General features: G+C 41.7%; 1 protein-coding gene across 2 annotated transcripts in view; it reads left to right on the top strand.

Moving 5' to 3' along the window:
* Positions 1-19,268, top strand: part of TCERG1L (transcription elongation regulator 1 like) — a 97,227-nt gene extending 77,959 nt beyond the window's left edge. The window contains exons 9-13 of one of the 2 annotated variants that reach the window (XM_074875564.1): positions 906-972; positions 7,576-7,711; positions 12,229-12,318; positions 15,980-16,098; positions 18,280-19,268. In XM_074875564.1, the coding sequence (XP_074731665.1) occupies positions 906-972; positions 7,576-7,711; positions 12,229-12,318; positions 15,980-16,098; positions 18,280-18,436 (569 nt within the window). In that variant the 3' untranslated portion in view covers positions 18,437-19,268. Of the gene's footprint in view, positions 1-902; positions 973-7,575; positions 7,712-12,228; positions 12,319-15,979; positions 16,099-18,279 lie in introns of both variants that reach the window. The other variant, XM_074875563.1, reaches the window with a different exon arrangement.
* The last annotated feature ends 6,261 nt before the right edge of the window (positions 19,269-25,529 follow it).

The raw sequence follows: 25,529 nt of genomic DNA, 5'->3' as shown, positions 1-25,529 counted from the left end.
TTCCTGAATAACAAGACGTGTCTTCGTTACCAGACTCATACAAAGAGGCTGAGGTTTGGTGTTTCTGATATTCCCAAGCTAACCACATGCAGTTTGATTTTTATGTTTCTCAACTAATTTGTGGTGAACTACCGGAGAGTCCCCAGCACAAACCAAGCACTGGATGGACATGACTTCTGGTGGTCTGTCTGTTTGAATGTTGATGAAAACTGCAGTTTGTATATATGAAAAAGAAATTTAGATTCCAGAAATAAGTATCTGTTCCAAGTGCTTCACGGTTCTTATGACTGACAATGCAACCTCAGAGTCCTTCAAGGATGAGTGTCCAGGCCAAACCAGGAGTGTAACATTGCCTTGGAGTTACTCTGCAACATCAGGAGAGTGGAGGTTGTTGGTATCTCTACAGCCTTGCTGTACTGGTGGTTGAATTTCTGGAAAAGCAGCAATATATTTGCTTGCATAAGAAAGAGAAATGGGCTAAGGAGGGAAGTTCTGGCACGAGTTAGCACAATTGGAGCCTTCAAACTGCCAGGACTGAAACAATTTTGCAGAAATGTCTTTGGAGTTGTATTTTTAAGGGAAGGGAGGAGGGAGTATCAGGTGAAACGATAGTAAGATTTAAATGAAATCATGTCACAAATGAACAACGAACAATTTTGTTCACAACATGAACAACGAGCAGTTTGTCAGAGTGAAAATGGTTGGTTTCATTGCTATCTCTTTCATTTGGATGAAGGTGTTTCTGAGGATCTGATGAAATATGTGTTATTTTTAAAACACTGTGGAGAGTGAAATATAGTAAATACCTGAGCAGTGGCCAAAGAAGAAATGAAAGGTTAATCTGAGGAATTTGTATTCCCATTTATCTAGTTGAAAACTAATAACTATTTATTTCTTTTTAGCAGATAAATGTGTTAGTTCTTGTCCAGGGGATGAAAATGATGATCTTAGCATCAAAACTAAGAGAAATAAGTAAGTTCTAAAGTTTACTTATCTATATGTAATGTTGGGAAGCTAACATCTGGTACAAATAAATGCAAAGAGAAATACAATTCTTTTCTTCTGTGTGGATAACTAGACCAGTATGTTATGAGAGTCATTCTTAAGGTATCCAATCTTCATCAAACTCCATGATTCTCTATAATCTTCTGTTTCCCATGAACATCATCTATTTTTGTCTGAGTAACCCTTACTTACTTTGAAATGGTTAAAATAAGACTGTAAGGTTATGTAGTTATTTCAGACTTGGATAAAAGCTTTATCTTCATTGAAATGAAGCAGGTTTTTTTTCACTGGTGTCAGAGTTTCCAGGCTACTGGCTTAGAAATATCCAGAGGTATTTCTGGTTTTGTGCTTTTATTTGACCTTTATTTCCATGTGTGTTTCAAATTCTCATGAAGTAACAGGTGGAAAAACCCATGTGTCAAATAAGCAACTCCCTCACCCTTTACCAAGACAGCAAGAAAATGAAATTTTGTTTTAAGGAGTACCGTAGAGACATTTCATTCTATTTAACCTTTGGCCAGTAACTGCATATAGCTGTTCAGGTGGGCTGGCTATGATTAAGATACTGGTTTGGACCACAGAAAAAAAAAATCTGTAGAGTAAGTCTGCATAGGTAGTGTGTTATATTTTTGAGGGCATTGTGACGAGTAAGCACAACAAATTTCTGTATTTTCCAAGTGAATATATTGAAGACAAGTCTATTCTCTCTTATACTGCCATTCTTACCCTACTGCATTGGGTGGTTCTTTTGACCTTGTTAAGACTTCTGTGGGTTTGTATTATTATGAAGAAAGAATCAGATACTCCCGAGCTGAATACTCAGACTATTTAAGCATGTAATGCTTGGTATAAAAGAATGTATTTAGACTTTATATTTACTAAATATGTACCTTTACTGTTTACATAGTAATTAGTATTCATAAACAGTATAAAAGTTTATATCTAGTATAAAATATTTAAGAATACTTCTACTGACGTCTGTGGGTCTGACAATAATGGGCCAGTATTATGACCTGTGTATAGAAGTGGATGTTTTCCATGTGCTATTAAGGTGATTCTCTTTAGTGATTTGTTGAGAAAATGTGAAAATGTCTTTCCATTAATGTACATAAATGGAATTCTAAAACCCCAGAAGCTTGTTCATAAGCTCTAGAAAAATGCACTTATTCAAAGATTGCTGTATCAAAGTAGGCTTGGGCTTCCTGCGCGGTGTGTCGGAAGGTCAGACACTGCCTCTTTCACCGGCTGCTTGAGAATAAGGAATATTGTCTCATCTTCATAGGAGTTCCATGACTTACTTTTGAAAGACTATCTTCGGGTTATTCTCTTTACACTCAAAAGGCCATTGTCAAAATTATTAGGACCCAAATATGGACCATCACTTTATATATTCGCAGAATTTATCTTTTATTATTTTTATTTACTTGCAGAAATGCATTTTCATATAAATTATTTTTCTCCCCAAAGCACATAGGTAAATACAGTTCAGGCTGAGCATCTCAGCCCATTACAGAGCTGCTGCCTGACTCTCCTGCCTTAAAGCATTGTAGCATCTTTCTTGTGATACATATTTACACATACATAGCTACAGCTATCTACACGTACATGCATAAATCATGCAGCCATCCAGCTAAAATCACGTCTGCAATCCTGCAGCATGGTGGCGAGCCCCTCCGGCTGCCAGCAGCATCTGCTGCAGCGTGGGCAGCATGTCCGCCGGTGCTGCCAAGGCGTCTCGGCAGAAAAGAGCATTCCTGGGATGGGAAGGCATCCTCTGGGTCTGGAGAAGGTCCTCTGAGTTGGAGGCAACAGACTCCTCTCAGCTGTGACTGTACGCCACAAAAGTCAAATAACACATGATAATGAATGTGTATCACCTGCTGTTTATGTCATCGTGTGTCTTTATACTGTGATATATATTCCTATGGGCTAACAAATAATAGAGCTTTTATCATACTTGAGATTTGTGGCAAGATATTCATTGAGAGGATAGCCAAAGCTCTGAGAACCTATCTTAAGTTCTACCTTTGTTTAACTTCTAAAATAGATGTTTAGATGAGGAGGAACCAATTCTCAGAGGCAATTAGTCCTATGAAACTCAAGGGCAACATTCACATAAGAAACCAGTGAGATTTGGCTTGACAACATAGCATTTTCTCAGACTTCGTTGTGATGATCTCAATTCCCCAGAAGTTCGACCTGTCACCAAAAAGCCATGAAGTGTTCATTTTTCTGTCAGCAGAACATACCTCCCCAAACTGCTACATGATTTCTACAGCTGTTTTGAATTCTAAATTCTCTTTTATAACATGCAAAGATTTCCTGACATTTTGCTTTGTACCCTGAAACAGTGGCAGAATATAGAGGTTCACGGATGGATCTTTAAAATACTGACCTTTTACTAAAGAAATGCAGTCTTAGTGCTTGTTTAAATGTATTAATATTAGACCTTAGCTAACACTTCATGACATAAAAAAGTAAAATATTGTCGGATTTTCATTTCAAACTAGAATTTAGTTATCCTCAGGATAAAAATCACGTATAAACTCTTCTGCTATACTAAGATTGTTGTCGTTAATGGGATTGAGACATCCCACTGGAGATTGCGTGCTGCCATCCCAGCTGGGAATCCACAGCAGTGGCAACCTCCCATCTCTGCAGCTGAGACCTGGTAATGGTTGTTTGCCCAGCAGTTGGAATCGCTGCTGCCAGCAGTGTTTGGAACTGATATTGTTGTTTCTAAGTGCTGTGGGTCTCAGCTGCCTACATCTGTGTGTGTCTGAATTAGGCAGCCAAAAGCAGGATGGATTTAAAAACTGTGGCCTGTAATTCCTTGTCAGAAAAGCAGCCGAGTTACTCCATGCCATAAACAGCAAAAGGGGAATTCTCAAGATGTAAAGTCTACTAAAGTGCTGGTTAAGCTCTGAGCTTTGGATAAGAGGATACACATCACCAGCTTTTTGTCTTCCAAATTGCACGTGTAAGGTCCAAATCTGACTTGGTTTCTTCTGCTTTGTTTTATTTTGGAATGGACGAAGTGCTGCTCACTCCAGACTGAATCTAGAGGTGAAAAAAGATTTGTCTTTACAGAAAACTAAGCAAATTTTAATTTTGGTGCTGGACGGTGTTGTGGTTTAAACCCGGCCGACAGCCCAACACCACGCAGCCGCTGGCTCACCCTCCAGCACCCTGGGGTGGAGGGGTAAGGGTAGGGAGACTCGTAGGTTGAGATAAAAACAATTTAATAACTGAAATAAAATAAAATTAAAATAATAATGATAATAGTAATAATAGAAAATACAAATGAGTAATGCACAATGTGATTGCTCATCATCCGCTGACGGATGCCCAGCCCTAGTGATCCCAGAGGAGAGAGAATCCTGAAACCACCACCCCAAAAACCCGAGTGAGCTTCCCCATCAACCCTCCTCTGTCCACTGCGTGTGACGCTGTATGATCTGGAATATTCCACTGGCCAGTTTGGGTCCGTTGTTTTGCCTGTGCTCCCCCCAGCTTCTCGTGTACCTGCGCATGGGCAGGACATGGGGGGTGGAGAAGCCCTGGATTTCTTGGCAACAACTAAAAACATCAGTGTATTATCAACGTCCTTCTCACATGAAACCCCACACTAAATCCAAAACACAGCGCCATTCTAGCTACTGAGAAGGAAGGAAAAAAAGAACAATTAGCTTTATCCCCGCCAAAACCAGGACAGGCAGACAGAAAAACTATTTCTATTGCTGTCATATCCTGTGAATATAATTGCCTGTGAAGACAGCGAGGGTTTTCCTACACTTACCAGCAGGCACCGCTGCCCGTGGCTCGGCAGGTTCCTGCCCCAGGCAGGGCTCGGCGCACACAGCGATGCGCTGCAAGCCAAAGGCAGGTTGTAGGTGGACATTCACAGCCCTGCACTTGGCATCTGCAGCAGAACGGGAAATTGAACCCCCTTTTTACCCCCGCACAGCCATTATTCACTTATTTTTGCAACGTCAACATTTTTTCTTGGTTAAGCATAACTAAAAGAGGAGGTGTTACGTGCTTCCAAGGTTTCAGGTAAGAACAGATCTGCTATTTGGCTTCTCCCACTGTTTGCTTTGGTGGCAGAGCTGGCAGAGGACCTGGCCCGAGGCTGGCTGCAGAAGACATCAGCACTCCCCTCTGTCTCCTGTGGATGTTTGCACAACCTCTGTCCAGTGCTTCCAGCCAGAACCTGCATCTGGGCTCCACAACCTGCTCTTGCACTTCTATTTACATTTCCTTGGGGTATAATGAAAGTGCTTAAAAATACTGACGGCAAATCCTTACTCAGGCAATGCTCTGCTTGTACTCTCTACAAAAGAAAAGCAGTCTTCAGAGAAATGTAGGTTTTCTGGGTTTTCTTTACAGAGGTCTCAGTCCCACCTGCTCCCTGCAGGTTGCTCAGGGACCTGTCCCAGGAGGGTTGAGCATCTCCCAGGATGGAGCCCCACAAGCCTCCCCAGGCAGCCTGCCCCAGGCTCTGACCAGCCTCGCAGTAAAAAACCTTTTCCTTATGTTTAGATGGATTTCCCTTTCAGTTTTTCAGTATTTCAGTTTGTGCCCATTGCCTCTTCTTCTTTCAGTGGGTAACACAGTTATGCAAAAATGTCTTGCCACCCTATCCATTTTGAGATTTGCAGGCTTCCAAGACTGTGTTAGGAGGCTGCCCGTATGTGTCCATCTGAGTAGGAAGTCACGTTTGTTGTGCAGATTATTGTGTTACTAGCTAAAGAAAATTGTATTCTTTATTATAATTTTTGGCATGAGAAAAAAGTCCCTGTGATTTGTAGCATCATTTTCAATTGTGTAAGGAGGACTGAGGGAAAGAGGGGCTCTTCAGGTGCTTGGCTGATGGAGTCGTGTACTGTATTTCTCTCAGTTTTGGCTTGGAAAAGCTCTTTGTGTGTACCAGAAATTGGATTGGGCTTTTCATGGATCATGTCACAGAGTAAAATTTGCTATTGTGATATAAAAGTCACTGTCACTCTGCGAAGAACACCTTGATATCTCTCAAATCACTAGTACTACAGCATCATTTTAGGATAAATGTAAGTGTAATGTAATTATTTGTAGAAGGAAGATAATACGCTAGAGCTCACATTTCATACTGATCTAATTCATTTGCTCGGAAATAAAAAAGTGTTTTCCTGTTGAAATTTCAAACTATTATTCTGTAGTGGTGAAAATAGCATCAGTAGAAAATCCAGTCATGCCTAGTAGGAGGCTAAGAATCAAATCGCCTTACTTTCATTATCCTCACTTGAACCTTGTGATTGTTGTAAGACTCCTGATCTTTCCAGTAAGAGCCTTAACTTGTACTGAACTCACTGATTGCTCAAAGCATTAAGAAACAGCAGGATGGACCCAGAGCACAAGTCTAATTTTGAGGACTGAGTTGGCCAACTTCTCTGAAGTGGAAGGCATCTAGTGGAAGGTGTCCGTGCCCACAGCAGCAGGGTTGGAACTAGATGATCTTTAAGGTCCCTCCCAACCCAAACCACTCTAGCATTCTGTGAAGTCAGGGGTTTTGTACCCCATCTCAAATCCCATCACCCTTGTGGAGCAGAGTCCTTCCTACCTTTCTGGTTTCCATCTAATTAACCTCTCCCTGCAGATGCTGAGGGCCCACAGGGGCAGATCTTCAGCCCTCTGAACAGTGGGGAAATAGGTGTTCACTTCCAGCGCTGATGCTAATGGTCTCTAACTCTGATAAAATTATGCAGATGATTATCTGGTGTGAAGCACTTCGGCTCCAGTGGTGCCACCGATGATGTAGGATTGCACCTGAGGAGAGCATCCCTCGTGTCCTGCTGCTGCTTTATGGTTAAAACTTGCAGTAAACTGCCCTTTCCTGAAATGAGCACAGCAGTGCTACGTCTGTGCCGTTATCCAGGGGGTCTTGTAGGCAAAGGGACTCAGGCAATAACTAGTAAGTATTTTCTCAGAAACACCTATTTATTCTAATCAGATGCAATCTTGGAGAACGGCTGTCAGGATAAATATAGACCTTCTGGCACTGACAAAGGGCAGGTTCTTCGCTGGTGCTTTATTGGCAGGTTTGGGCATGCGGTGCGTTGCCGGATTACTTCCCTTAGGAGTGAGCTCATGGGGTGCATGGGAACATAAAATGAAGATTAGTGTTGACTTTCAAGTTTGGGGGCACAAAACCAGAGGAAAGACAAATAAACCAAGATCAGTCTCTTCAGTCACTCCTTTAAAGTCTCCACTCCTTGACAAATTTTATATAAAGCTGTCACTTTTCTGTAGCTTAAAATACAGCGTGGCGTTTCGCTGCTGAGTTCCTCTTTGATCACACCGATAGCCCATCCTTCTCTGTAACGAGCTGTTGGAGGTCCCTTGGCAGGGCCCCCAAGCCCCACGCTTTAATAACGAGCTGCAGGTTTGGGTCAACTTCTCAGCTGTTGGCGTCCGTGCCCTGGCTGCTCCGTGCACACGAGGAGATCCTGCCGTCCTGGAGGGTTTTCTAGAGAGGGTTAAAAATCCCCTCCCAAGTTGGCGGTTACTGAACTATTTTCTATCTTGTTAAAGAACAGAAGATTCCCAAGCTGCTGAGCAGGGGAAGGCTGAAACGGAGGAGAGAAATGAGGAAACATCAGCACCTCAGATCACGCCTTCCCTAGAAGAGCGCATCACTCATTTCCGAGACATGCTTCTGGAGAGAGGGGTAAGAAATGCGTGTGCTTTCTTTGACAGATCTCATTTGTGAAAATAGGGCTTCATCTAGGACCACTACAGGAATCATTTCACAGCTATGACTCAGCAGTCAAAGGGAGAATTATTGAGAGGGGGTTTTCTGTCTATTAACCATGTGGCTTTGTGGTACTTTCCTGTGACTTTTCTTCACGCTGTGCAGAACTTCAGCACTTTGCAGCTGCGGTTCCAAACAAATTCCTGTAGACAGACCCAAAGATACCCTGGGGGTGGTAGCTCCTCCAGCACAGACCAGTGGCTCAGCTGGGCATGGGGACCATAGCCACACGCCATCCTGGGAGTCCCACACGGACCCCCCAGAAGTCTTCAGCACATGATGAACAAAGGACGAAAGATGTGTTGTGTGTATCACCTGAAAGATAACACCAGGCTCAGAAACGTTCCTGGCAAGCTCTTTGCTTTTTTTTTTTGTCATGGGAGAGGTCTCATCACCACAGACTCCAATGATCCCAGCAGTGGGAAGACAAATTCACTTCCTGGCCATCTGAAGTCTGCCCAGTCTGTTAGGAAAGGACGTACTGGAGTCTCAGGAGGGTTAAAAAGAAACCTGCCCTTTTCCCCGGACCTCCCTGACCACCCTTGGACTTCCTTGGGAAGATGCGGTGGTTCCGTCTGAGGTGCAGGAGCTCGGGGCTTTGGGCTAGTCAGAGCCAAGGAGAGGTGGCCCCTCCGCAGCCAGCCGAGGCGAGAGCACCTGGAGCACCATTCCCTCCCGTGCCAGGGCCAGCGCAGACCTGGCATACAGGTTACGGGAGGGCTCCGAGTCACTGTGGCCATTTTACCATGACCTAATCAAGATTATGAGGGGATGGATGGAACATAAATTCAATTTGCAGACAGAAGCCATCAGCGTTATGAGCCTCAATGTGAAATATGAATTACAGATGGTGTAATAGCATCCAGTGACTGATTTTGTAAAGAGCTTCAACCTGATTTTTGTTTTCTGTGGTAGCGCTTAGACACCTGTGTTGAGCTGGCCGCATAAAGATGACCGTCAATGTGAGGAATTTTGGATACCGTTATTTATAAACATAAAATCAACTCCAGAAAAGTTCAGCTCACAGGGTCCCTTCTTCCAGAGGACTGATGATTTTGGCTGTGAATGGAATTAATAAGCATACCAGGTTTAGGTCCTAATTCTACACATGTAAATGGGTGTATAATGGAGCAGCGTTATGCAGATTTTATACCTCCTTCCAACACTCCACAAATATGTATTCTATAGAAGTTCATGCAAGTTCTGTAAATAAAAAAAACCAAGGTGTCTATTGTTAGGCAGTAAAGCCTATAAAATTTATCACTAGTAATCAGCAGACTTTAAAGGTGGATAATTAGAGCTTATTACAGCTTCAGAAGCTCAGCAGTAAATTATCTCCATGCCAGACCTGCTTTATTAATACATTTAGTTATTTATGCTTAAGAAATGCAGAAGTGCCATAAATGAATGCTGGTTGAAGACTTCTGCTGGCATATTTTAAGTCAGGGGGCAATAAGTCAACATTTGAAAGTAGTTGGGCAGTTCTCTAATAGGATTCCTCAGGTGTTTCCAGTGTAGGAGTCGGACTTGCTCATAAGAAATTCAGGGTTTACTGTTTGGTTTTGCTATTATTTAAAAATATATAGACAATAGGTTACTTTGCTTTCACCCTGAGCGTTTTAAATGTCCAGACAAGCCGCTGGTTAGCACCAGCACGTTGGCATTGCTTGAAATGCAGCAAGACCATTAGTGTTATTTTAAACTGATTATTTAATGAATGTCTCTTGCCATTTTCTCATCATGTTGTTATTTCTCAGGAAGTTACTTGATGGCATTACAAGAAGCTTGCACTCGATGGAGTTCTTCAGCACAGTTCTGAATCTTCCTACATAAATTATATCAACAGAAGTATATTTATTGTAACATTTTAAAAATATATTTGATTTTTTGTGTAGCTCCAAGACAGTGGCACTATTCTCTGATATCCTCCTGGAAGTTTAAAAGTTTCCACAAAATCCTGAGGGGAAGGGGAAAATTCAAGCCTCTTCCTGTCTCCCTCACAGCCGTGGCATCAAAGTAGCCATGTTCTATAGTCTGTATTTCTAGGAAAGTCTTCTCTTCGCTGGGATGCCATCAGTGAAACAAGACTTTTTTAAAGGATTCCAAAGGGTATTTTTTTCTCAAGGTTTTACCTTCTTAATACTGGGGAGAAAAAGGGTGTTTGAGGGGTCCTAACCCCCACCTTCCCACCTCAAAACAATTCTTGCAGCCTCAGCATTATCCTAAGGAATAAACTAAAAAACCCAAATAAACAGGGGTTTTTGTTGTATTTTTTCCCCCAGCCTGTTTTTCAGACAGACCCAAAGAGCCCCTTTCTTTAAGGACAAGCCACTGAATCCCAGTTTTCACTGTCTTCTAATGGGGGTTGTTGGTCAGTTGAGGACACAGGGAAGGGGGCTCCTGGCTGGGGTGCGGGGTGGCCCTTGCTGCTGCTGACCCAGGTGCCTCCTCTAAGCCCTTCGCCACTGCATCCTTCTTGCTGGTTTTGGTGTGTTTCAGTAGCTTGTCTGCCAGAACAACATCTCCTGAAAGCTGGGAATCCTCTGCGGATGAAGACAAATGCATCCACTGAAAATATCAGGCACTTTGCCTTTCTGTTCTTATAAATCTTTTAGTCAAAGCCAAAATCTCAACCAACCATCGATGCTGGGCTTCTAGAGTGAATTAAAAATAGCATCAGCTATTCAGATAGATGTCCTTTCACTTTTAAACATACTGCTCAAGCTCGATACGTTGAATTTTTGTGAGTTTTTTCCCTGTACTTTGCACTCTGGTTAAAGGCAGGAGTTGAGAACTGGAAACCCACGACAAGCTCAGATCTCTCTTCTCCTTTTCTTCTGTGGAGATACCAGGCCACAGAAGTCTTTATTTATTCTAAGAAGTGATGTCACCCCCACCATCTCCATTGCATGTGTTCCCTGGTTGAATGTCCCATAGTAGGGAAGAAGACCACTATATGTGTTGGGAGATTAGTCAGAATTTTAATATTTTATATGCATTTGCGTATAAAAATGAGTATCCTGAAGAGAGTATGATGTGTAGCTAGAATTAAATTATAAATATCAGTAGCCAACATTTATTTTAGGTGTATGTCCACAGTATGTGAAATGTAGTAATTACTAAATAAAAAGTCATAAACAGGAAAGATTATACGAAAAATGAACCTGAGCTTAACTAGCTTTAAATTCAAACCGGCCTTTGTACTGGGAGCAAAGCTGATGTCCAAGAGAGAGTATAAAAGACACCCTGAATAAAAGGATTCCTGCTGCTTATCCTTCTGAGGGCAGAAAACCCCAAACCTAAGGACTTGGCCGCCTGCATGGGCACGGAGGGTAAACCGCACGCTGCGAGAGGACGGCGTTTGGAGGAGGCAGCGCTGAATCACTGCGCATCCGGAAAGCTGCCCTCAGCTTTGAATTTTCTAATTTCTAACCACTCTAAGAGGAAACCCAGTCTATTGAAGGCCACTTTGCTTCTTCAGAGCTTTCCTGTTTGAGTGTTAATTACTCTTATTTTAATTATACTTCACATACTTAATTTTTTTAGTGAATTTACTCTTCTTTGTAATTAGATGGAGTGATTAGAATATTTTATGTTGCTCTGGAGTTGTCTTTAACAAGCTAATTAACAGTGATGTTGTACAAGGTGCCGAAATCAGACTGGGGATTTCAGTCCTACGTTCCCAGACTGTCGTTTTGTAAAAGCCCCAGGTGAAGGGGACTGGGCAAGTGAGGGACCTGCTCGGGTTCGTGGTGGTCTTTAGGGCCCACTCACCATAAAGAGGTTTCGGAGAAAATGGAGGCACCTCTGTAGGAGCGTGATATTCTCATTTCATGTGATTGCAGGGATGTGAGTGATGCAGGGGGTTTGGGTGGGAACCCAGGGCCCCGCTCCGGGGAGCTGGAGTCACTGGAAAAGGCGAGAAGCCTCGAAACGGAGGAGAAGCAACAATGGTGCTGTTGGGGGGAAGCGGCACGTTCGCTACAAACCCATGGTACTCTGGAGATAGTCAGTGTTAGTCCGTCAGTGTGTGCATGCGTTGACGGCCTCATTTGGGTTATAATTTAAGTTTTGGAGAGGAGGGAAGTTAATGCTGAGATAATGCTTAAATGGAAATTGAGGCTCTTGTGTACAAAGGGGATAATAAAATGGGTATTTTCCTTTCTGCTACAGATTCTTTCCATCAAAAAAATGTGGAAGGAGCATCTCCCAGATACTCACTGAGATGTCCTAGAGCAAATCAATACTAATGGTGTGGGGGCGACCAGAGCATTGCCAGACACAGATTAAAATTCAGCTTCCAACCGCTCTGAGGCATACTTTAGAGGGTTCATTAGCTTTCTGAACTGATCTTTTGCTTCACCTTGGAACATTTCCTTCTTTCACATCCTTATTAAAATTCCTTAATGCAACTGTGTTTGTGTACTTCACAGGTCTCAGCATTTTCTACATGGGAAAAAGAGTTACACAAAATAGTATTTGATCCACGCTACCTTCTGCTAAATTCAGAAGAACGTAAACAGGTGAGCATGACCTCCAGCGTAGCTTCTGACTGTCAGCAAACATCTCCCAGATTAACCGTAGTAACAGAGTAGTTATCTTGGTAGGATAAATAGAATTGCATAAAATTAAAATTTCATTTTTGAGTTTTTCAGTGAGACTCAGAATTTAGGCTCTGCTCATAAGGAAGTGCTGTCTCCTTTGCGAAGCGAGTGGTGACAAGTGAGTTTGCAGACAGAGATGAGCTACGGTCTCTTGGGTTGTAGGAACAACTCCCACTGAGTCTGGGAAACTGGGCTATAGAAAGGGAAACGGCTGTAAGGTAATGTTTCCATGCTGAATTATTTAAATATTGTAGAGAGACTACTTCATTTTTATTACTTAGAATATTTTCTAGCAGTTTGGCCATATTTACTGCTATATTTTGCAATAACCAAACTTGCTAGACATAAAGGGATAGAGCACCGTGGCTATGCCGATGTCTGTTTGAAAGGGTTCAGTTTTCCTGGTGCGTTGCAAAGGGAAGTGGACTTTTGCTGCCTTGTTTATTTTGTATTAATTGTCACTAGGGATGTAAAAGGACCCGAGGGCTGCAGATTAGTCTAAAAAAATTTAGGAGAGACACAAGGATGTTGCAGAGAAGGTGAGCACTTCTATTCTGTAGTTATTTTTCTTCCTTACCAGTCTTTTGTCATCCTGGAGAAGGAAGAATTTTGAATATGGACTTGTCCATTTTTTAAATAAACACGATGAAAAATGTACTTATACCTATTCCATCGCACTGGGGCCCATATTGTCTTGTGATTCTCCAGAGAGCTTCCTGTAGGTATTTACTGAGGGACTGGGCACATACATCTTCATATACTCCCTTTCCAATATTTTCTTTCCTAAGGAAAAAAAACAAAATAAAATAATAAGGAAATATGGGAATGAAAATGTAAGAGAAACTGCTAGAATGGAAAATATTACTAGTCAAGAGACTGAGCAGGGAGTTTTGTATTTATTTCAGGGAATCAGCAAGGACAAAACCTAGACCTTGATGAGTCCATCAAGATGCATTACTTCTTTCATTTTATCAGCCTTGGAAATGATATAATAAAAATACATCATGAATAGACGTAATATAATGTGCTTGAAGCACTGCTGAGGGGGACCTCATTTGTGGGATATATTTAATACTCAAGGAAAGGGTTATGAAAAGCAAGTACCTGGCAGTCCTGTAGGTAGAAACCCATAGTCAGGTAGAGGTTGGCTCTGAGAGGGACAGTAATACAGGCTCAGAGCTAAGGTGGAAGAGGGCAATTGTTAGTTGCTCTTCTGCAAAACAGGGTTAAAAAAACAAGCAAGCTCGGGAGGGCGTGCCAGGTGTGTAATATATTTTAGCTACTAAGCTTGAAGTTAAGATTTCTAGACGTAGTGCCATTTAATTAGACCCCATTTTCCTCCAAGAAGTAGTTTAAGAAGAAAGTTAGACTCGGACAAGAGAGGGTGCCTGATTTAATGAAAGTACTTCTTGAAGTGGAACTCAGATTAGTGGAAGACATTATTTAGGTTTATGGAAACATTTACCTTCATGGATACTGACTCTGTGGCCTGAATAGCAAATTTATATTGGAGGGGGTTGGACATGAAAAGTGACTCATGGTGAAAGTGATGAATGAATGAAAGAAGGAAGGAAGGAGTGAGTGCTGGAGCATGGCTGGCTGTACAGCACTTTTTTCTTTCCATGGTCAGGCAGACAGGTTGGAAAGGGCAGGGAAAGTGTTTTGACTGTGGTGTTGAGTACTGGGCCCAGCTCTGGGGGCACCATTATCAGAAGGACACAGACTGCTTGAGCAGGGCCAGAGGAGGCCACGAAGATGCTCAGAGGGCTGGAGCAGCTCCCCTATGAGGACAGGCTGAGAGAGTTGGGGGGGTTCAGCTGGAGAAGAGAAGGCTCCAGGGAGACCTTAGAGCGGCCTCCCAGGACTGAAAGGGGCTACAGGAAAGGGGGGAGGGACTCTTGATCAGGGGGGTAGGGATAAGACAAGGGGTAATGGCTTTAAACTGAAAGAGGGGAGATTTAGATGAGATCTAAGGCAGAAATTCTTCCCTGTGAGGGTGGTGAGGCCCTGGCACAGGTTGCCCCGAGAAGCTGTGGCTGCCCCCTCCCTGGAAGGGTTCAAGGCCAGGTTGGACGGGGCTTTGGGCAACCTGGGCTAGTGGAAGGTGTCCCTGCCCAGGGCAGGGGGTGGGACTGGATGGGCTTTAAGATCCCTCCCAACCCAAACCATTCTGTGATCTGCAAGCCTCTGAGGGAACTTCCTCTTGACTTGAAGTTGTGTTGCGGTGGGTTTGACTCCCAGGAGTGCGGGCTGTGCTGCCGGGGGTGCCCTTACACAGCCCGAGGAACATAACGATCTGTTATTGAACATCTGTGGTTTGCTCTGCTTACTTACCAATATTTACCAAGGGGTTATTAACAGCTGAAAGATGCTACTATGTTTAAGTAAGGAACAATGAAGGGTAAAGGAGCAACTGTATTAAAATAATGAGCTATCTGTTAATTTTGATTTATTACCTTCATAATAGCTTCACTGATACCAGAAAGGCAAGCAATAACAGTGTCACCTACTTCATTTGTTCCATTTTTTCCATCTCCTCTTACACCCAGCTTATGCAATTGCATACATTATAACATATTTATATTTCCTAGGTTTTCCATAGTACTTCTTTCATGGCCTTTTTTTGATGTTTATTTTTCCAGTGCTATTTCTACCCTTTTCCACATTCCATACTAAATACCAGTTGTAATTTGGTTACTTCAGCTTTCATGAAATGTAGACTTGCACCTGTGCATCCTCATGGCTGATGAGAAAGCAGCTGTGGTAGTAACCACAGTAATCATATTTAATGTATGTAATTTGTGGTGAAAAGGATGGTGAATATGGAAAGCTAATAGCATTTTGAGGAGCAGCTCCTTTCATTCAACAGCTTAGCGTGCCACACTTTTTAGAGCGTGAAACCAGCAGGGCCAGATTTTTGGTATTAAAAATGTGTTTAAAGCAGTTGGCAGAATTCTGTGACATAGTAAACTCCTTAAATCCTTTTCAAGACCCCAAAAATGCTGATGCTGAGTGCCCTGCTGCATGTTTAGCTGCCAAATACTGTTAGAGGAAGGTTGTCAACCATTCCAAATGCATTAAAGCTTTTGGGTGTATGTGTACAGAGGATCGTGTGTAAGCTCATGTTTTTTGACAACTGATTTGAAAGGTCTTCAGGCTTTTTTGGGGGTAACCTACAGAATATTGATGTTTAGCATTATAGACATTTTCAGGAATTCCAGCAAGTTGGGAAAGATGTGAGATCCAAACTAAATAACTGCAGTCAGTTCTACAGATGCACAAAAATAATGCTCTAGGCATGAAAATGTGAGAAAGACACTGAAGTCATAAAATTTTGATTTATGTTGCACTCGATGTTTGAATGAAGATGTTATCTGTCCAAATTATACCTTTTTCCAGATACTTATTTTGTGAGGACACACGACCAGTGCTGCATGAAGCAGGTTGAGCTGCGTACGGGTCAGCCAATACTGAGGGCAGATAAGAACTGCAGTTTTGAGATTGACAGCCCTTTGATCAGGCATAAATACCATAAAGGCTTTGTTAATAATACTGTATCTTGTTTCCCTTTCTTGGAAAGATATTTGAACAGTTTGTCAAGACCAGGATCAGAGAAGAGTACAAAGAAAAGAAAAATAAATTGTTGTTAGCCAAAGAAGAATTTAAAAAGCTCCTTGAAGAATCCAAGTTATCACCAAGGTATGGCATTGCCTTATGAAGATTTGTTAAGATAAGCTTTCTCATTTAGCCTGTGCTTATCAGCCCCAGAATGCCGTAACACTGAACGTACTTTTCACAGCAGGCTGGTACATCCGTTGTTACAACACTGTGTTGACATTTCTTCTCTAATATTTTACAATATTTTGTTGCATTACTGAAAAAGGGAACGTTCCATCTCTCTCTCTGTTCCCTTTTTTCTCTCATTCAGAATGTGTAATATTTTGCATAACGCATTTATTTTGTATGTGTATATATGCTGTCGTTATAGAACACACACACATATATATTAGTTATATAAAATCAATACCTGAATGTTAAATCTCATTGATATTAGGTGTAACTAGTGAAAAACTGTATTTAGGTTTGTTTTTCAATGGAAGAGAAATATAATTTAGCAAAGTTAGTATTAATGCCATATCACTAAATTAAAATAAAGCGTGCAATGCAATAATTATTTTTCTACATTGCTTTTTAAGTAATGGATCCAAAACTGCAATGGTGAATGCAGTGCTTAGGATAGAGCTTTCTCTTTTGTAAATTATATGAAAATAAAGGTTTAAATTATAAATCCGATTAAACTGTTGGAACTAAGAAACTGTAGTTTTCTCTACTAAAATATGCAGGTAATTATACAGCACTACCTGCCTAGACACGTAGATACAAATAACACATCAGGCTCTCCAGGAGTAATAATTATCACAAGCTTTTTACAACAAAACTGAGAATATTCTGGGCTAATGTAGCAGCTAAGCGCTGGTTCCAGCAATGATGTTTTCAGTCTGCAAGGGCAACATCGTGCTGGCCTAAGGGACAGAGAACATTTCACCTGTTGATGTATTTGCTGAGCTGGCTGTGAGCCCACAGCATCATCTACCTGCAGTAGTCTCTGGCTTGATTTTGATATGCAGTGAGATAAATAAATCAAAAATATTCCCAATAAAAAGAGAACAGGCCTTTCCCCAAGTGACTGTTACAAATCTACACATTATTTAGAGTGCCGATTCAGCCAGCGATAAGGATTGCAAAATCCAGGCGGCAGAGCACAGTAAGGGGACAAATCCAGGGCTGGGATGAGGTGGTGCGGTGGGCATCGGCTAGGCAATGGCCACGCTTGGCATTGCCAACGGAAAACCGAGGGGCCCGGAGCATCCCTGCTGTGCCTCCCTGGCTTGACAGGGCTGATTATCTCATATTTTAAATACAAGCAGGATCAGGCCATGTTGCTCGGGACTCTACTCCAGGATGGGGCTCTGCTGCCTGACCGTTGTCTCCGGGGCTGTGACTCTGCTGCCCTTCCTAGCATCACCGCTTCTCTCCTCTCCTTCACTAACCCCAGTTTTCCATCATTTTTCATGGTGCTGTGAATGCAACTGAAAAGAAAGTTAAGCTAGAAAACACTGCTAGAAGGATGTGCACGTTGGAAATATAAAAAGTCCAGGGGTTTAAATAAAAAAAACCCCTTGTTGCTTGGTGAATCATGGTGCCAGTTCTTTCCAGTGCCCACCGTGCTGCTCTCAGCCTGGGCCTATGGACTTGTACTGGGATTAGCAACAGCGTCCAGGCAAGAAAACCAGTGAATGTTTCTGGTCCCAGATACCGTGTTTACATGGGGAACTGCTGGGCCTGATGATGAAATCCTCAGGCAAAGCTGCCCTTGGATTTCAATTGCACAGTGGCCATCACTCAAAGTTACAATTAATTTTTTCCTATATTTAGAAACTAGGGTGGTATTTCATAAGGTGCCGTGCACTGCTGTCAGTCAAAGTGCATTTGTTTGCAGTTAGGCACAGGTGAGTTTGCTCTAATTATTGAAATACTGGCCCTAAGGACCAGCAGGCATAGATTAAAGCTGCAGTAACCTGTGCTGTAGCAAATACTGTGTTAATGATTAAAAATTGTCCTGTCTGCTATCACCCAGAATTTTTTAAACCAAAAAATGGAAGTTAACCAGTGCAGGCTGATCCGTGAGTCCAAAGCTCAGGCAGTTGTGGCGTGGTCTCACCTCCCTTGTCCTGGGTTTACCGTCACGTTCCCGTCAAATGTTCCCCGGAACACCCCTTGTTTTTGGTGTCTGTATGAAAAGTTAAATGAGATCCAGGTCAAAGAGTCTGAGAGTAGATTGACAAAGTCGCAGCTTTAAAATGTCTCTCTTTTCTGTAGAACCACGTTTAAAGAATTTGCAGAGAAATATGGAAGAGATCAGCGGTTTCGGCTTGTTCAGAAGAAGAAGGACCAAGAGCATTTTTTCAATCAGTTCATACTTATTCTTAAAAAGAGGGACAAAGAAAACAGGATAAGGCTACGGAAAATGAGATAAAACCTCCTGAAACTGGCAATAAATACACAAGTCCATGCTGTGTCTGCAGTAAGAAATTCAAATGAAGGCTAAAGCGTTCGGGGTTAAACTTGCAACAGCTTGACGAGGAAGCGGTTATCCCGGAGAAAAACTTTCTCTAAATGGAGTTTATTGAACATACATTGAATTTGTGAACGTTGTTCTGCAGGAATCTGAAGGATATTTTGTTCTCAAAGAATTAATGTTTCATATTGAAGCTCTCTTTTGTACAACATCCAGAGTTTGATGCATTTCTAATTGCCATGATATGTCAATCCCTTAATTGTTTTAATTATGCAAATTACTTGTAATATACACAAATTATGAATCCAATGCAGATTTGTAATTAAGCAGAAGCAGATGCCATCCATAACAATCTCAAGATATTTTCATCATTTAGGGGAATTATCTAATGCAATCTTCGGCAACTTTATGCATTAACATAAAGTGTTTAGAGGTACGGTGGTATGCAGGAATTCATTACCCGGTGTTCATACATCTCTGTCCAGTTCTCTGAGTAGTAGTAACAAGGTATTAATTGTTAATCTTAGTGAAGAGTGTGAAAATCTTGGCATATGTTCCATAGGAAAACTCTAAGTTTCAGAAATAGCTTTCTAATTACTGTGAACGGTGCTTTCAGGCCCACAAGCGATAGCAACACTTCTCCGTCAGAGTTCCGAAAAGAAGTTATTTTGTAAAACCATCACAGTATGATTTGAATTATGTTACTGTATGTGAAAAGTCTGCATGAGATTTTTCTCATCATATTTGTATAAATAAATATTTAACTTTTTTAATAAATATTTTAAGCCAATTTTCAGGGGAGGGTTTAAGTTTCTAAACTTTTTGAAATATTGGGTAAAGTAATGCAGGTCTCAGGGTTTTTACATGAAAGATGGAAAACCAGAGAGAGTTCCTACCACTCATGATTTGTGTGCAAATTCCACTAATATCAGTTGGAGTTCTGAGCATATTGAGAGCAAAATAGTCGCTCTGACTACACAGGTAGGATACCGTGGCTGGAGTAAACCAGTACAGCTCTGCTGAACATCAGTATATTCCTCCCCTTATGCTGCAGGAATGACACACTCTCCTCTCTGATCATAATAATTTTCTCAGCTGACCAAATTTTTAAGTTATTACTCATTAGATTTATAGATTTCTATTTGCTAGGAGTGATGTTGATATTTTCTCCAACTAATGGTAATTTTTCTTTAGATGCGTGCTGGATATTTTTTATAATCAAGGAAATAAAGGGTATTTTCTAAATGCTTTGGAAAAATGAACTCAAAATAATTCAAAGAAGAGTACTTAAGATGTGTTTTAGAAAGTGTGTAGAGTTTCAAATTTCTACACGAAAAAAATTGTCATTTATTTCTGTGAGAGCAAGACCTGACCCAAAGTTGCTGTTGGTGGGAGCGAGGAAACGTGTTGCTGTGTTGGCGTTATCAGGTTAAACAGATGCTGCCAGTTTTTCTCACCTCTGCAAGGGAGGGATGTTCTTCGGGACCGAGCGAGCTGCAGTGCGAGCTGGTAGGTGCAATTGGATTTTACAGGGCTGGCAAGGCTTGTGATAGCCGCTCACTTACAACTTGGTTTAACGAATTATTTTTACATCACTGGAAGAGGCTGGTTTGTTCCCACCCCTGTGGAAGTCAGGAGTCCTGCATGAATTATGCAGAAACAAATGCTGTTCACTTGTACCTGTGGTAGGACTAGGCAGCAGTGACCCAGAAAAAAGATGTAGGTCTTTCAGTAGACCTGAAGACAGACTTCACAGGGGTTTTCATCAGGCTTTGCAAATTTTCCTTTTTGAAAAAAAAAAAAAAAAAGTAAGATGCAGAAAACCAACGAGTTCTGGCTTTTATGACTGAAAGCTTTTCCATTTCACTGGCTCGTACCCCTTGTGTGGTTTTCTGGTTTAAATGTATGTGCATATCTAGACCCTACACTGCCATCCCCTATTTCAAATATGAATAAAATGGGGTATTATTATGTTGGGGATTCTTCTTGATTTTAGCATTTCCTGACAGTGTCAGAAATCTTCATCATGATGCGAGTATGATAGTGAATGGATAACGTGTTTGATTTTCTTGTGAAATGCTGTGACGCACAAGTGATGGTGGTGATCCGTACCCGTTAGAAAGCCTCCAAGTTCGGCTGTGTTTTCTTATATTTAAAATGAAGGAAATTAAAATAAACACAACTAGCCCCATGATCCAACAGAAGGAAGTGTGTCTATTACGGCACCTTATAGTGCAAAATACTGATAGTACCGAGGTAAAATACCTTCAGAGAAGCGCTTCAGGTTTGTGGAAGTGTATGATCTCCCAAAATAATATTTTTATGACCTATTCATTTCATAATACCCTTAACAAATCCTAATCTCACTTCAGGTGCCTCAAATGAAAACATTCTCCTCTTGTGTTATTAATAGGCAAGAAAAATGACTTTATTAAAATACACACATTAGCATGGTGAATATAAATTAATTAACATTCATGTCTAATATGTCAAAGAAAAACCTATCACAACTTTTTGGTACAGTCTGATACAAATACTTTTTGCTTTACCAAGTTATCCTTTGGATTGGTATAATATATATATATAAAGTAGCCATTAATATTCTCATTCTAATTGTTATTGCTTATAATCATATTACTTTAATAAAGTATAACTACCTTCAGGAAGGCCTTGAAGGTTGCAAGTGCCTTTGACAGGTCCAAAAACTCGGCTCCAGGTCTGTCCATTTGTCCTGCAGATGGTCAGGCGAGGCTGTTTTTGTCAAGGTTAGAGGTGAAGTTGGTCTGGCCTCCAGGCACTAGAAAATGAGGCTGTCCCTGCTGGCAAATCCAGCAACTCTTAGAGAAAAAGAGGCCTGGTGCTTGGTTTGGTTGTGCTTCCCCAGGGAGCACCTGGGTGGTGGGACCAGGGAGGTGCAGGAGCACTCTGCGCCATGTCGCTCTGTCCCTGGGGATAACTGCATGGCGGAGCTGGAAATCACACACAATCACAGCCACAAAATCCATGACTGTCTTACATTAACGGCATAGAGTGGCTGCCAGGAAATTATAGCTCTGTCAGTCGAGGGGGACCTCACCTATGGGGTGATACATCACGCCCCAGCGCCACTGCTGAGCGCTGCCTGCACGTTGGGGGCAGCTTTGGAGGCATCTCACAAAGCACATGCACAGCTTCGAGCTTCTTCAGGACACTCTGAAAAGCACCGGGCTCCATGAAATGGCCAGAGCTGGTTGTTTTTCTCAGGAAACACCATTTTTCCAGAATTAGTTATTTCTTTTCTGCAATATATCTGAATTTTCATACGCTGGGATGCCCCCTTCAAAACACCTTACGCAAGGACAGACCAACCTGCCTACCATTGCATCGCCAGCAAGACCTCATCGAAAATAGTTTTGAATGGAGCTTTTTGATGCGGAGGCAGCTGGACCAGGGGAACGCAGCCTCAGTGCTAGAGGAGACTGAGGAGTAGAGGAGGTGCTAATGTAAGAGAAAACTAAAAAAAAGAACCCTAAAAGCCTCAGACTTCAGCCAGCACAGTTAAGCCTAGAAGAGCTCATTCTTCACGATCACGCGAGGAGGGGGTAAGCGTAGCGGGAGATGATGTTACTAAACCTGAACAACTCCACAAGAACAAATCAGAATAAATTAATTTTCATGAGTTAGGAGTTAATTTTCAGGACTCTCTTTTTACCTTCTAAAATGAGGGTACTCTTCCTTTTATCTGGGTAGCCAAGAGGAAAATCTAATTATTGAGTAACCATTGAATTTTTTTCTAGGATTGTTTCAAGAGCATTGCACTCTGGGTGGATTGTGACTGGATTGTTCAAATTATTTTGTTACAAATTATTTCATCTTCAGGAATCCCACATTTCCTGATACCTGTCACATTAAAACAAGTGCAATCCATCTTTTAAATCTGGGTTTACCAGGATCACCTGACATGGGTGGATTGACAAAGGGGGTTTGTTTATCCCAGGTGCAGGGGTGGAAGGCTGCTGGGGATCACGTTCCCTCCCGTTTTCCTCTAACCCAACTCTGTTTTTGTAACCCTGATCTGTTTACAACAGCCTGATCACCTCTGAGACCCTCTACCAAGGGTTCTCCAACTCACATGTGGGGAATTTTTGACCCCAATAGCAAGAAACACTCTGACTAATCAGCCAGCCTTTCACAGCTACACACATCTGTTAAACTGGAGGTAAGTACCAAGCCTGAGCCCATGAAGGCTTAGACTTACCTGCAGCCATTTCTCAGCTTGTGGGCTCAGGTGAATCTGACCTGACCTGCCCTGTTCACAGCCCCAGCTGGGCATCACCTGGGCCAGGGCTGGGCGAGAGGAGAGTACTTGGGGCTTCTGGTGGGGGTGTGCTGGCCCTATTTCTCCTGAGTCTGGTTGAGCAGTGATGGTCTGGCTGTTGAAAATAGAAAAAAGTCAAATTATACTGGATCTCTGAAGAAAAAAAGGTATGTGTGAGGGAGGCTTTCCTTTTTTGTTGTTGGTAAAGTTAGAAAAAAATTATAGAAAGACCTTAAGTGGTCCTAAAGGAGCCAATAACACTGCATAACAGCCTTGAATTTGCTATTTCTACAGGAGGAAAAAAAGTAGAAAAAATAACTAAACCAGAATCTTCAACAAGATTTTTAATTAGTCTTTCTTTGTTGTAAGATGAGGAAAGCCTTTGCTATGTTTTAAAGTACCAAGAAAATGAAATGCAATCAGCAGCAGAGTCCAAGCCTGCCATAGCAGCAAGGGACAGAACTAAATATGAGTTTGGGGATGCGGGCAGCAAGAATGAGCTCATACACCTTCAGAAAGAAGCTGCTAGTGTTGGTGAAACGTTCAACATATTGGATTTCTGGGGACCGGAAAATCTCTTTATCAAAATGAAAAGATTTTGATCCTGTAGCATTTGTTCAACACCGCTGTATTTCAGTAAACCAGGTCTGCTTTAACTGAAAGAGTCATGGAAATTAAACTTGGAATACTGCCGGGGGGGTGGTGGGGAAACAACACCACCCTGTTCCTCTAAGCCATTCCCTGTGTCCAGGAGCCTCACTGTGTGTAATCCCTTCTGACAAGCATTTGGCTGTTTTGGTTTTCTTAACCTGTGGAAACAGAGATTTCAGAGATCCCCAGGCAATTCATTCCCCAGTCTAACTGCCCTTAGCAGGAAAGGTTTTCGCCTTCCAGTGTGAACTTCTCTTGCTGCAAGTCTATTATGGCTTGACCCCCATGGACAGCACTGTATATACTTTTTATTTTTCCTGGAAACTATATATTTGAAACAGTTGGCTCTGTTTGAGCAATACCCAGTCTTGGCATGGGACAAGAAAATGGTCCAGATCACACCTTGGAGCTGCTCTCGCCCCTGCCTGGCCGCGTGTGCTGGACACGCAGAGTGCTGGCCCTCTGCTCACACACCATGTTTATGCAGGTGCAGGTTTCCTGGCTTCTCGTTGGAGTCTCCAGTTGCTCTGTGTCTTCCTTGGGTTGCTGCGTGACTTCATATCTGTGATGGACATGGTGTTCTTTTCCTCTGGTAAGTGCCTTGGGGCTTTTGGATGTCTTTCTCAATTTTCAAGTTGGAAAAAAACAAAAAACAAAAATCACATTACAAAGCATATAATGGTTTTCAGTTCAATGAACAGTGTAGAGAGAACAGCCCTGAAACCTCAAAAAAATACCCAGAACCGGACATTTGTAAGTTGGATGGGTCATTGGGAAACCACTTGAGGAAGAAGAATGAATTTGAGCTGACTACAGGGTACGTGTCCACACGCAGCTCTGGTTTTGCCTCCCCTATGACCAAAAAAAAAAAAAAAAAAAAAGCTAAAAATTAAGGAAGTTGTAATTCAAAACTAAGTTGAGGTGAAATGGACTGCCAAAGGCTTGAGCTTGTTGCATATTAGCTTCACATGATGATAAAATACTAATAATCACTTAGCTTGAATAATGTTGTTTCAAGAGTAATTTTTTTTGTTTACATCCTTAGCAGAATTATATTTGTCTAAAAATGAGATAAATGAGATAAAAGGTGATAACCTTAGGGGTTTTTCTCTTTTAGAAAAGTGAAAAATACTTAGTGAATACATTCTGAACAATATGGGTAATGTGAAAGTATACAAAAGGCTGTTGTTGGCAGTTTTTTATGGGTTTTGGCTTGGGGTTTTTCTCTGCTTTTTGGCCTCCTAACAAGGGTACAGATTTTTGGATAGATGTTTAGTGGTTCAGCAACAGTTAAACTCATTTTGTTTCCCTTTCCTAAGTAGTTTGTGGCTCTTTTTTTAAAACTTGGTTCTTCCTATTTTGATTTCTTCACTTGGGTTTACTTTGGTAAATATTACTTTCATCCTGTTCCTCTGGGAACACGTTTTTATATTGCTGTGATCATTGTTGGGAGAGCTAATCTCTAGCATAAATGAAGAGAAGTCAAAGAAATGAAAACAAATGATGGCAACGTTCCCAAGAGACTACGAATTTACTTTTCTAGATTCACAGCAAGATGCTTTGGGTTTGCTTCTGTGAGCAATTTAACTTGATTTATCCTTCCAACCGTCAATGAAATATCTATATATTGTATTTCTTCAGCAGTGGCTGTGACATCCAGAATTGTTGCCTCTCCACATGCTTTTCATAATGAATACACTTCTGGCAAGTTTGCTTGTGTCGGAGCTGTTCTGTAGCCAGACAGTTTTTCATGGTTTTCTTCCTTTTACTTGTCTTGAGGTTGTTATATTTAATAATGTCATCACATTGGGAAGGAAATCAGGGCAGCAACTAGAAATGTCTAAAAAATGCTTTCTCTCAGAAAGGGGACCAAGTTTTGCACCTTTCTGCAGGGAGAGATCTGAAGCTGATTTAGAGTATTTTGAAGAGTTTGTGAAGAGTTGCCTTGAGATAGTAAACTAGATACTTGGCCTACCCCTGACTAATGCTTTGCAGTTTGTCAAAATTACTATAAACTGGGCTTTTTTCCTTCAAGCATCCTATACTGGGCAGCGGGGGGAGATATTAGTGCAAAACCCTGCAGATATCTCTCTGTAGTTTTGG

The sequence above is a fragment of the Strix uralensis genome, chromosome 7, assembly GCF_047716275.1.
Source record: "Strix uralensis isolate ZFMK-TIS-50842 chromosome 7, bStrUra1, whole genome shotgun sequence".
NCBI classification, from domain to species: Eukaryota; Metazoa; Chordata; class Aves; order Strigiformes; family Strigidae; genus Strix; species Strix uralensis.
This window is presented reverse-complemented; position numbering and strand designations above follow the sequence as displayed.